Below are 12591 nucleotides of genomic sequence, written 5' to 3'. Positions count from 1 at the left end.
TTTCGGGGGTGGGCACAGCTGGGGAGGGAAGAGTAAATCCTCCCTTCCCCATGTGCTGCAACAACCCCAGATGTTGCTGGACTGCAACTCCCATCAGCCCTTGCAAGCATAACTAATGGTGAGGGATGATGGAAGTTGCTGTCAAAAAACATCTGGAGGGCCGCACATTCCCCATCCCTGCTTTGAAAGGTGCACAACTGTTCTAGTAAAAGAAAAAAAAAGTTAAATGAAGGCATTTTTCAGCACTTTTTTATGCTTTTTGTTTCCAGTTTTTGCATTGGGCAATACATATATACAATTCTGTAAGGGTTTACGGCTTTGTACAACAGCATACTAATTAAGGGCAGAATCCTATGCATGTTTCGACAGAAGTAACTCCTACTGTTCCCAGCATTACCCAGAACGCATGGCTGGCTGGGGGATGCTGGGAGCTGTAGGATTTATTTTTGTGTAAATATACATAGGATTGCGCCGTAAGTTGCCATAATCTGAAATGAAGCAAGATTCATTAACTGCTCCCTGAATTAATTACATGGAGCAGGCAGGTATATTGCAAATTGCAACACATCAAACCCTCTCCCCACCACACACAAACTTTTCAGTTAATCTAGACTGGATTGTCAACTGGGTTAAACTTTAAATGGGATGAGTGGTGGTTCTATTATGTGAGCTGATAAGTGTTGTGCGTCATTAAGGGGTGGGGGTGGGGAGAATAGAAAGTTGGCTCATGTGTCTTGAGGCACATGGCTGCCCAACCCATGAAGACTCAGTGGCTCAATGATTAATCAATGCTTGGAATCAATGACATTCAATGCAACACTGATATTTAATCAGCTGAGTAGTGCTTGCACCCAATTGTTCTTGTTCATGCAGCATTCATGCATGAGTCAACAATGTGATGTGCCTGAAACACAGGCAAATGCTGTTTTGGGTTGCATTAATAGAAGTATAGCTTCCAAATCATGTGAAGTACTAGTTCCCCTCTACTCAGCACTGGTTAGGCCTCATCTGGAGTACTGTGTCCAGTTCTGGGCACCACACTTTAAGAAGGATGCAGACAAACTGGAGAGGGTTCAGAGGAGGGCAACGAAGATGATCAGGGGACTGGAAACAAAGCCCTGTGAAGAGAGACTGAAAGAAATGGGCATGTTTAGCCTTGAGAAGAGAAGACTAAGGGGAGAGATGATAGCGCTCTTCAAGTACTTGAAAGGTTGTCACAGAGAGGAAGGCCAGGATCTCTTCTCGATCATCCCAGAGTGCAGGACACGGAATAATGGGCTCAAGTGACAGGAAGCCAGATTCCGGCTGAACATCAGGAAAAACTTCCTGACTATTAGAGCAATACGACATGGAACCCATTCCCTAGGGAGGTGGTGGGTTCTCCCACACTGGAGGCATTCAAGACGAGGCTGCACAGCCATCTGTCAGGGATGCTCTGAGTTGGATTCCTGCATTGAGCAGGGGGTTGGACTTGATGGTCTTGTAGGCCCCTTCCAACCCTACTATTCTATGATTCTATGAGTGCTTTTAAGCTGCAAAATTCTATCATCTATTCCTTATTTGTCTCCACATATCTCTGTCTATATTACAGGGGTACATATAAACCCCTCAAGTGTTCACCCAATGCATGTGAAGGTCACATTGCTAACCATTCTGCCTCTGCCAGCACACTTGCTAACCATGCATTTGGTTACAGTGAAAATGGGTCATATTGCACGTGTGCAGGGCCCATTCTCACGACAGCCATAGTGTGGGTGGGGGGCAGGAGGGGGCAATCTAGTAAAGACAGTGGAGTCAGGGGATGGGATCCTGTAACCCCTTCACACATGAAGTGAATACATGGGGGGTCTCGTGTGTGCCCCCTTCTGTTTTATTAATACAGCTTAAACAGGGCTGTACAGAAGGCAGATCTCCAGATGTTCTGAACGTCAGCTCTGCCAGCATGAGCAATGGTCAGGAAAACTGGGAGTAGGGATGTACGGACTGTGTAAAATCTGTTCCGTCTGTGTTTCGTGGATTGTCAGGTGCCTTTCATTCCACAGTCCACCCATCAATGGAATCAGATTCCTTTTCGTTCCCAGATTTGTGCAAATATGCATGTGCAATAACATGCAAATCCCTCCAAATGCAGAAAATCCCCCCAAATGTGCATTTTCATGCTTTAGCCTATGGGGAAACAAGCATTTTTGGATGTTGTTTCTTTTTAATGTGTCTTTTTTAATGACAAAATTTGCGCAAAATCAAAAAAGTTAGAATAACACCTTGCAAGTCGGCGGAATCCACCCAACAGGGGAAAAGCAGATCTGCTGCGGAATCAAATAAAAATCCGAACTCATTTGGTTCCGTTGTAGATTTCTCCGACATCCCAAGCTGGTGGGAGTTGACATCCAAAACATCTGGAGATCTACTTTCTGCCCACCTCTGGGCTGGGGAACTAAGGCGTGCCCAACATCATCCATTGAAGGTCAAACTACACATTACGTTAATTGCATTAAATTTTCCCTCCATCCTGCTGCAACCTGTTTGCTTCCCGAAATACTGCTCCCCCCTGCGGGGATTTAAAAAAGAGAAAAAGTCTCTATTGACCTCCCCTCCTGGTCTGTGCTGATCTCGATGCGAGAGCACACTTACTCTCAAGTAAAAAAAATCCTATGAAAGAGGCAGTTTGATTGCAGAATGAAAGTCTTGTCTGGACGTACCCTAAGTCTAGATCCAGTGCAACATCGGGCTTCAAAATGGATACGAAAAGGAGCCTAATTCTGTCTGGGCTGCACTTTCCAGTCTTTCTTCTGATAGTCTGGTAATATTGCTTGTTTGGAGAGATCCTTCTAGAGCTCCCTGGAGTTTACTTTGGGTTTTACCATCTCAAACAATTAATTGTCAGAGAAAGCAGTGAACTTACCGCAGAAATTCCCGGATGTTTTCTGCTTTTATTTCTGTGAGAAGTTGCCTTCTTGCATTTGGAAAGATATTGGCTTGGCCAGTCGATTTATCAACTGATTTCACACACCAGCCTGCATGTCATAGCAACAATAACAGTCAGTTCTGGGCCCCATATCCATTCACACTACCCTATTCTAGGACCTCCTGAGATCAGCCAAACTATCAGGGGTTCATTCACTCACTCATCATCCAGCAGTGTATATGGCCCCACCTCTCAACCATGCCTATCTGCAGTCTACATAGGGCATAAACAAAAGAATAAAGGAACACAAAGCTGATGTCAAGAATTGCAACAACATTCCTTCTAATATTGATGCAGGTTTTCCTGTGCTCACATGAACATAGACAAAATTGCACCACCTATGCAGAAGAGGGAGGTATCAGCAGACTTAGGATACCCCCTGAGGTCATAGAATCATAGAATAGTAGGGCAGGGAGGGGCCTATAAGACCATCAAGTCCAACCCCCTGCTCAATGCAGGAAACCAGGTCAAAGCATCCCTGACAGATGGCTGTCCAGCCTCGTCTTGAATGCCTCCAGTGTGGGAGAGCCCACCACCTCCCTAGGTACAAGGGAGGGATGCTTAAAAACAGCCCAATGATAACTCCATGTCAAGCCTAATGTTGACAGAGAGAGAGAGAGAGAGAGAGAACCCTGATAACCAGGTGGGAGGACAAATGGAATGGAGTGGCTGGGCAAGGGGGAGGGAGGAAGAGACACATAGAGTTAAAAGGATAAACAGCATCACCTCATTGCTTGGATAAGCAATTTCCTGGTTCACACTGAGAATCTATTTTAAAATATCCACAGGGATGGAACTAAGAAATCAATGGAGAAATCAAATATTTTAATGTAGCTGGGATTGGGTCCAACTGGGAAAACCCAAAATGGAGGATAAACCTCCCATAAGCAGTTCAATGAGTAGGGACAGAACACTGCCTTACTGTTGGGGGTAACAAAAGGTAAACCTGGGGAGTGGGGGGATGGGGAGGAAAGAATGGAGTTGCTGGAAGTCTGAACAGAAGCTCTCCACACTGAAGAACCAGGCTGCAGGGCCCCGCTAGTAACAGAACATTTTAGTCTCCTAGGGCATTCTGCTGCTAGCCTGAATGCCACCATTCTCCACCAAAAGAACTTCAGCATAAAATGTGTGAACTACAGCAAGGGTGGGCAGAAGGTAGATCTCCAGATGTTTCGGACTTCAGCTCCCCAAAGCCCCTGCCACCAGGAATGCTGGGAGTTCAAGTCCAAAACATCCAGAGATCTGCTTTCTGCCCACCCCTGAACTAGAGCCACCATCCCCCAACCTGGTGCCCTCCAGATGTGTTGGACTACAAATCCCATCTGCCTCAGCCAGCATGTCCCATGGTCAGGGGTGATGGGAGTTGCAGTCCCAAACATATGGAAAGCACCAGATTGCCTGCCCCTGCTCTAACCCCTACACCATACTGCTTCTCGAGCCAAGAAGAGCCTGTCAGCCATGTACTCTGCCTAGCACTTGACACCCCCCTCGGATTTTTGCAGTTACAGAGAGCCAGGGGAGTTGGTCAAACTCCCCATGGGCAGCTGTGCTACAACGCGAGTCAGGGGTCCGTACTGGCATGTCTTGGATAGAAAGCCTTAGCGGCACAAAGCAAAACCAGGAGTTTGAGCTGGGCCTGAAAAGAGGTATTGTTGAGGCTGGAGAATTGGCGTAACATGATGTCTCTGACCCGCTGCTGGTGAATAAAAAGTTACCACCTTCCTTTTTATCACCTCCTTTGTTCTCCGTGATCAACACAGCAAAAGCACTTCCAAATTGCTCCCTTTGTGGGTTTGTGAACAGGAAGGGGAAAAAAACAAGCATGCTTGGACAGATTTGTTGCCTGCATAAATCATAAATCGGAAGCGTTCTGTAATGTTCAGTCTCAGCAAAGGTCTGCCTGTTTATAGCTGCGATGTAGAAAAGCCTCACCTCTACCATTCCTCCCACCTCCAATCCAAATGTGTTAAAACAAATGAAGTGGTTTCATTTCTGGTCAGAGCTTTATCTAGCTCAGTATTGGAGGCAGTTCTTCAGGGGCTCAGGCAAAGGTCTTTCCCATCACTCCCTCTATTAACCAACTCAAGTGGTGAGTGCCGACATAACTGGAGCCAAAACAGGGCCACTGAGTTATCACCCTCTCCTTATATTGTTATGCCCCCCTTCCTCAATGGAGTTCAGAGCAGCATACAAGTGATCCCTCTTGCCATTTTATCCTCACAACAACGCTGTGGCGTAGGTTAGGCTGCAAGAATGTGGCTGGCCTAAGATCACCCAGAGCAAGCTGAATGGCGATTTGAACCTGGGTCTCGCCCATCCTAGACTCTCTGATGCTCAACGTGGAACCTAACTGCAACACAACCACATCTGCAGCTAATAAAAAATACCTCCAAAGCGCAAGGATTTGGTGCCTGGGCAGACTTCAGCCCCTGACATCCCCCTCCCCTTTTAAAGGAATCACACAAACCCTACTTACTGAAGGACAGTAAGGGGCCAGTGGAAAAACTCCGCTTACTGAATGGGGCTGGAGGCCTACGACCAAATTTATTTTCTGTAGGACATGTAGGACCTGCAACAAAATGTTGCAGCATAGAGTACTCCTGTTCAGGATTCCAGCCAGCCGTACCCCTTTCCAATATCCTACATTCCACTCCTCCCCCATTAGCATTCTGTGGCTATTGAGCATGCTTAGTCCTCACCGGGCCGTTTTATTGGTGGGGTTCTCCCCTGAGGGTTCCCATTCCTAAAGATCTATTGTACTTCGGAAAGCTTGGTGTCCCCCTGAAGAGGGGCCGCTAGGGCATCTTAGACCCTGGACTTAACGGTCTTCTCCTCCCCTGCCCCCCATCCGTTTAGATGGCCATGTGCATTTCTTCAGTTGTGAAGCACAAAGCTAACATTTCTCTTCCCTTCCCACATACCACCAATGGCGATTCAGTGCTTTACAACTGCTTCTGCATTCTTGATACATTATAGCAGAGAGAGAGAGAGAGAGAAAGAGAGATCCTGAGCATGTGCAATTTCACATTTTAAACTCATTTAAATCATAGCATCATTATGACTACATAGGAATAAACTGGAGTTTGCCTTGACTTGGAAGTAAGCTCCATGCTGTTGAAGAAAAGGATGGCATCTTTGAGAAGTGGGAAAAGAATAAAACGAGCACCTGGCACCATGTATATGCCTGGCTGGCGGCCGCCTTAAAATATTTCTAAAATACAAATAAATAAATGAGACGAAAGGACTTTGCGGTGACCGGCGCCAGTCCAGGTGAAGACAGGAGTCTTTTGGGGTGGAGGTGGGGGCTGGACTTTGACCGCAGCTGCTGCCTGAGCTGCGCCACTGTTCCCCAGCTCCTACCGCCTCCTTGGATGGTGCCTTTTGGGCTACATCAGGACGGGCGCTCCAAGAACAGAGTTCACTGTTAGTAAATCAGACTACTTTGCTGGAGCCGAGGCTCACCTGGAGGGGTTGCAGCAGCGCTAGGGCTCTGCTTGAGAAAGTGAAGAATTTGAGCATGTACAGAGGGTTTCCCTCTTACTCCAAACCCACACCCCTCTTGGGTGGGGGCTGATCCTCTAGAGACAAAGTTCTGAATTCGAGGCTATGGAGACACACACACACACACAACATAAGCTCGGGTTTGTAACAAATTAAGGCAGCCGTCTCCTCCAGATCTGTTGGACTACAACTCCCATCACCCCCACAGACACACACCAGCTCTGATTTGTAACACATTAAGGCATCCTCCCCCTCCCCGCCCCCCAACCCGGGGCCCTCCAGACATGTCGGGCTACAGCTCCCATCAGCCCCCAAACTGCTGGACTACAACTCCCATCACCCCCACAGACACACACCAGCTCTGATTTGTAACACATTAAGGCAGCCTCCCCCTCCCCGCCCCCCAACCCGGGGCCCTCCAGACGTGTCGGGCTACAGCTCCCATCAGCCCCCAAGCAGTGGCTGGGGAAGATGGGAGTTGTAGTCCACCATATGGGAGGCCAGGGGGAGGCTGGTTTCAAGCCATGCTTCATCTTTTCCAGCCTTGCCCCTTCCTTGTTCCAAGCTCCCACTGGAGGCTGCTCCCACCCCCGACCCTCATTTTCCCAAGGAAGAAGTTAAAACCCCCTTGGAGTACTCACCCACCAAGATCCCCAGCAAGAACAGCGCCAGGAGCGCCGCCAAGCCCGGCCAGCTGCAGAGCGTCACTTTCCTCCTGGTCATGGCGAGTCTTTCCCAAGCAAAGGCAGGTTTGCTGCGCAACAGGACGGGCTGCAACCCTCCCGTCCCGCCTAGGGCTCCCACCCACCTCTCCTCCCACTGGGATTCTCTCTCTCTCTCTCTCTCTCTCTCTCTCGTGTCAAGAGAAAGGGGCTGGAGAGAGCGAGTTGAGCTGAGGTTACTGGAGGGGAGCTCCAGGCCAGGCATTTGCCCATGTGTGGGCACTGGACGTCCCCTGACAGCACCCGGCCCAGATTCCCTGCCCCCAGGACCGAGTTGATCACAAACACGCAAACAAGCAAGAAACAACAGAGAGTGGCCAAAAGGTGACTAAGGTGGTGGTGGGTTTAACTGGAGAGCTGTGATTTGTCTTTATGTCTAAGTCTTGACACTTGCAAAGTAAGGCTTGATTTGAATTTATTGTTGCTGTTATTATCATCATCATCATAATCATCACTATCACTATTATTATTATTATTATTTTGTGGCAGAGTGTCAAACATCTGTAGTGAGTAATAAGGAAGAAAGACCCTTGAGCAGCCTTCCCTAACCTGGTGGTGTTTTCCAGATCTGTTGGACTACAACCGCCATGATTCCCAGCCAACTGGCTGGGAATAATGGGAGTTGTAATCCAGCAGCTCTAGAGGTTTGGGGAAGGCTGCTCTTGAGCATGTCCAAAGTGCTTTTCTATTCCACCTCTTGCATGGCTTGGGCCCCCGCCCCCCCATGCATATCCAATCAGCTTTAGGGGACGGACTTTACGCTCAGCGGTAGATCTTTTTGCATGGTGCCAGAATCAGTCCCCAGCATCTCCAGGTAGGGCTGGGAAAGAGCCCCACCTAAAACCTGGACAGCCGCTGCCCGTCAGTGTTTACCGTCCAGGGGTCGGCAACCTGGTGTCCTCCAGATGTTTGGGGCTGCATCAGCCCCAGCTGGCATGGCCAATGGTCAACAGTTATGGGAGATGTAGTCCAAAATGTCTGGAGGACACCAGGTTACCTACTCCTACATGGGTGGTATAGAAATGTAATTAATAGTGATAATAATAGTATGAGCTATTATCAGTACAATAATACAAATAAAAATGAATGCTATACAAACATAATCTCAAAACAATACAATATGAAAACTGTTAATCCACAAATATTCAGAATCGCCCCCCACTCACAACCTAGAATGAACACCACAAAAGCAGCCCACAATAATTGAGCCATAACAAATGTCCAAATGCCTGGGGAAATAAGTCTGTCTTCGCCTGGCTCCAAAAAGATGACATTATTGGTGCTAGATGAGCTTGGGGAGAGTGTCCCACAAACAAGGGGCTATTACAGAAAAGGCCCATTCCCGAACTGACACCCCCTGAGCTTCTCTCAGATGGGGCACACAGAGCAGGGCCTCTGAAGCTGACCTCAGGGACTGGGTACGTTCATACAGCGAGACGCAGTCCTTCAGGTATTGGGGTCCCAAGCCATGTAGGGCTTTAAAGGTTAAAAAAACCCAGCACTTTGAATTTGGCCTGGGAACAAAATGGCAACCAGGGCAGGCAAGCCAGGCCTGGGGTGATATGTTCGCATCACCTAGTCCCAGTCAACAACCTGTCTGCCAAATTCTGCACGAGCTGCAGTTTCCAAACTGTCTTCAAAGGCAGCCCAATGTACAACACTTTACAGTAATCTAACCTAGAGGTTACTAGAGCATTGACCACTGATGCTGAGCTATCCCCATCCAGATAGGGTCATGACTGGGCAACTGACTGACGTAGAAGGTACTCCACACGACAGAGGCCACCTGAGCCTTCAATGACAAGAATGGATCCCCGAGCTGCACACCTGCTCCTTCAGGGGGAGTGTGGCCCCATCCAGATCTGGTTGCGTTTCCCCCATCTGGACAGAAGAACCACCCACAAGCAGAGCCTCAGTCATGTCTGGATTGAGCCCCACTTTATTAGCTCAATAAGATTGGAATGCCTCTCCTAAGGCTAAGTTGCTTGCAGTAAGAGCTTTAAGCTAAAATAGCCTGGTATTTTGGCCCCACGTCCTTTGCGTTTGTCTACACACCCTTTGCCTTCACCCCTCAGGCTGAAAGAGGTTCAGAACCTCTAATCTGAAGTCTATATACCGGTGGAGGCTGGTGGCTCTTATGTCACTGGGGCAGTGAATCTGCTCTGGGTTTCAGACAGAACCAGTCAGAACTCTAAAGGAGTGATCCAAGGTCCTTTAGAGTTCTGACAGAAGCCCGGAGTGGATTCACTGCCTCCCTGACATCAGAGCCACCACCCTCCACTACTATATATATTCTTTAAAATTATTATAATTTATATACATCCCACCCTTTTTTATTTATACGTATTTTAGTTTTATATTTTTGTTTATGTCCCGCCCATTTATATCCCACCCTTTTTCCTCTTGCAAGGAACCCAAGGCGGTGTACATAACCCCCCCTCCTCTCCACTTTATCCTCACAACAACAACCCTGTGAGGTGGGTTGGGCTGAGAGTCTGTGACTGGCCCAAAGTCACCCAGTGACTTCCATGGCCAAGTGGGGACTAGAACCTGGATCTCCCAGCTCCCAGTCCAACACTCAAATACTACACCATATTGGCTCTCTGATATGCCATCAGGGTTCCAGCTCAAAGGTAGAGCTTACATCTGTTCAACAGGTTTGTGCATTGCAGACATGCCCACAATGTGTGAGCAGCATGCGGGTGAGGCTAGAAGACTTCATCTAAAGGTGGACTTGGGGGGTGGGGGATTTGAACGGGGAGAGAGGTGGCACCATGACAGTGTTTACAAGTAGATGTTTGCCTCATTCACACATTACAGGTATCTCACTTCCCTCTTAACTTTGAGAGAGAGAGAGAGAGAGAGAGAGAGAGAATTCAACTCTATGTGATACTACAAGCAAATTTTCTAACATGTCTTGATTACACTTTGGTAGGACCTCCAGGGTTGAGATACAATTGCCTTGCACTGGTCCACCAACTCAGATTTGCTGCTGTGTGATACGTGAAATGGCCCTAAGTTATTACACTTACATGAACACATTGCTGATACATGCTGAATTTGTAGCTCAGTGTAGAGCTCATGTTATGGTTCCGAGCTGCAGGCGTGAATCTGAAAGATTGTACACCACCCAGAAAACTCTGGGTGCTGGGTGGTCTACAAGCACAGACCACCCAATAGCACCATCCAGGTTGTGATCTCCAACTAGTATTGAGTGGCATGCTGCCTCTCATACTGGAGGTAATATATAGCCATCATGATTAGTAGTCATTAAGGGTGCAATCCTATGCATGTTTAGGCAGCAAAAAAGTCCTACAACTCCCAGCATGCCCCAGTCAGCATGGCTGGCTGGGGCATGCTGGGAACTGTAGCACTTTTTTTCTGTCTAGACATGCATAGGATTGTGCCCTAATATTCTTTGATCCTCCATGAATTTGTCTCTTCCCCTTTTGAAGAGGGTGGGATATCACACATGCTTAAGATTGTGCTGTCAAACCTTTTGTAATCTATTAAAAAGACTTTCTCAGTGAATTGGGCTAAACTTTAAAGGTGAGTTACTTTTAATATAAGTAGTTACAAAAACTAGCCATGTTAGAAAATACATCCCACTGCCATTCTCACACAGGACAGGATTACTCATCCAAGACAGCTCCTGGCTATCTAGAAACAAACCATGGTTTTTCCTATCAAAATTATTATTAAAGTTATATGCAAATGTATCGGATTTAATTAATTAATTAATCGATTGATCGAAGAGAACCCATTTAATTCATCAACTCAGATTTTTAAAAAATGTTTGACAGTCCAGCCAAAAATCATGGATTGTTGTTGTTGTTTTTAATGCGATGGGGGGCAACATCAAGTTTCTTTGCCTGTTGTTTTGTGATGGTTAATTCACACATGCAAGTCGTCACTTGATGTTGCAGTCATCCAGTGATGAATGTACACGTGCAAGCTAACTCCAGGATTTGGGCTGCAACCCATACATCCTTACGTCTGGGCTACTGGATCCAGTTCTGGGCACCACATTTTAAGAAGGACATTGACAAGTTGGAGCACGTCCAGAGAAGATGAGCCAGGATGGGGAGGGGTCTGGAAACCAAGTTCTATCAGGGATGGTTCGAAAGAGCTGAGTGTGTTGAGCCTGGAGAACAGAAGATTAAGGGGAGACATGATAGTGGCAACTAAAATGATCAAGTGGGTGGAGCATCTCCCCTATGAGAGAAGGTTAGAACAGCTGGGATTGTTTAGCTTGGAAAAAAAGGAGGGTACGGGAGACATGATACAGGTCTACAAAATTATGCATGGTGTGGAGAAAGTGGATAGGGAGACATTTTTCTCCCTCTCTCAAAATGCTAGAATCCAAAGGGGTCATCCTATGAAGCTGATTGGTGGGAGATTCAGGACTGATGCAAGGCAGGACTTCTTCACACAGCGCATAGTTAAACTATGAAATTCACTACCACAGATGTAGTGATGGCCACCAATTTGGATGGCTTTAAAGGGGGGTTAGACAAATTCCTGGAGGAAAAGGCTATCAATGGCTACTAGTCTTGATGGCTAGTACCAGAGGCAGTGAGCCCATGTACACCAGTTGCTGGGGAACATGGGTGGGAGGGTGCTGTTGCACTCATGCCCTGCTTGTGGGTTCCTGGTTGACAGCTGGTTGGCCACTGTGTGAACAGAATGCTGGACCAAATGGATCCTTGGTCTGATCCAGCATGGTTCTTCTTATGTGCTTAAATATCTGAAGGGCTTTTTACATAGAGGATGGAACAGACTTGTTTTCAGTTGCTCCAGAGGGCAGAACTAGAATCAATGGATGGAAATGGCCGGGAAGCAGATTTTGACTAAACATTAGGAGAAACTTCCTAATGGTAAAAACTCTTTGACAGTGGAAGAGGAGAGCTTCTCCACACACAGCTTTTATCTTGTGGTTGAGATTGGTTACTCATGGACATTTGTGGGTCCTTTCCTTGACATCGTCAACCTCCAGCTCCTCTCTAGTGTTCTCCAAGCATTTACGTGGCTTATTTTGAAATGGAAATAATGAGCTAACAAAAAGAACTGCTTTCAATCAGTCTGAATTTGCATGTGAGATGAGGACGTGCTGCTGTATAACAACAGATCTCACAGATAAACAGGAGGGGGGGAGTGGAGTGGGAGGGAAGCTCATGAAAAGGGTCGATGTTCCCACAAAAAATCTGGAAGCAGAAGCCCCAGTAAAATCTTGGGACCAAAACCCTCAGTGTGGAGAAGCTCTTGGCAGGTATTCATGACCAGATACCCTGACTTTTTCTTTAGCTTTTAAGGCAGCTGAGATGGGGAACACCACACAAAGACCACCCATATCATACAGGTCATTTCGCACTCTATGGCTAATCAGAGCTTTTCAAGGTACCA

At 47.2% G+C, this 12591-nt stretch overlaps 1 protein-coding gene across 1 annotated transcript in view; it reads right to left on the bottom strand.

The window, feature by feature from the left end:
* Window positions 1–7213, bottom strand: part of NAALAD2 (N-acetylated alpha-linked acidic dipeptidase 2) — a 60804-nt gene extending 53591 nt beyond the window's left edge. The window contains exons 1-2 of the mRNA XM_084842560.1: window positions 7108–7213; window positions 2903–3014 (exon numbers count right to left, since the gene is read on the bottom strand). Of these exons, the coding sequence (XP_084698686.1) occupies window positions 2903–3014; window positions 7108–7189 (194 nt within the window). The 5' untranslated portion in view covers window positions 7190–7213. The remainder of the gene's footprint in view (window positions 1–2902; window positions 3015–7107) is intronic.
* Window positions 7214–12591: the final 5378 nt, after the last annotated feature.

Source organism: Heloderma suspectum, chromosome 3 (genome assembly GCF_057233095.1).
Source record: "Heloderma suspectum isolate Gila_16-S chromosome 3, 16-S_ref, whole genome shotgun sequence".
Taxonomy (NCBI): domain Eukaryota; kingdom Metazoa; phylum Chordata; class Lepidosauria; order Squamata; family Helodermatidae; genus Heloderma; species Heloderma suspectum.
Note: the sequence above shows the minus strand (reverse complement) of the source record. Positions and strands in the feature narration are given on the sequence as shown.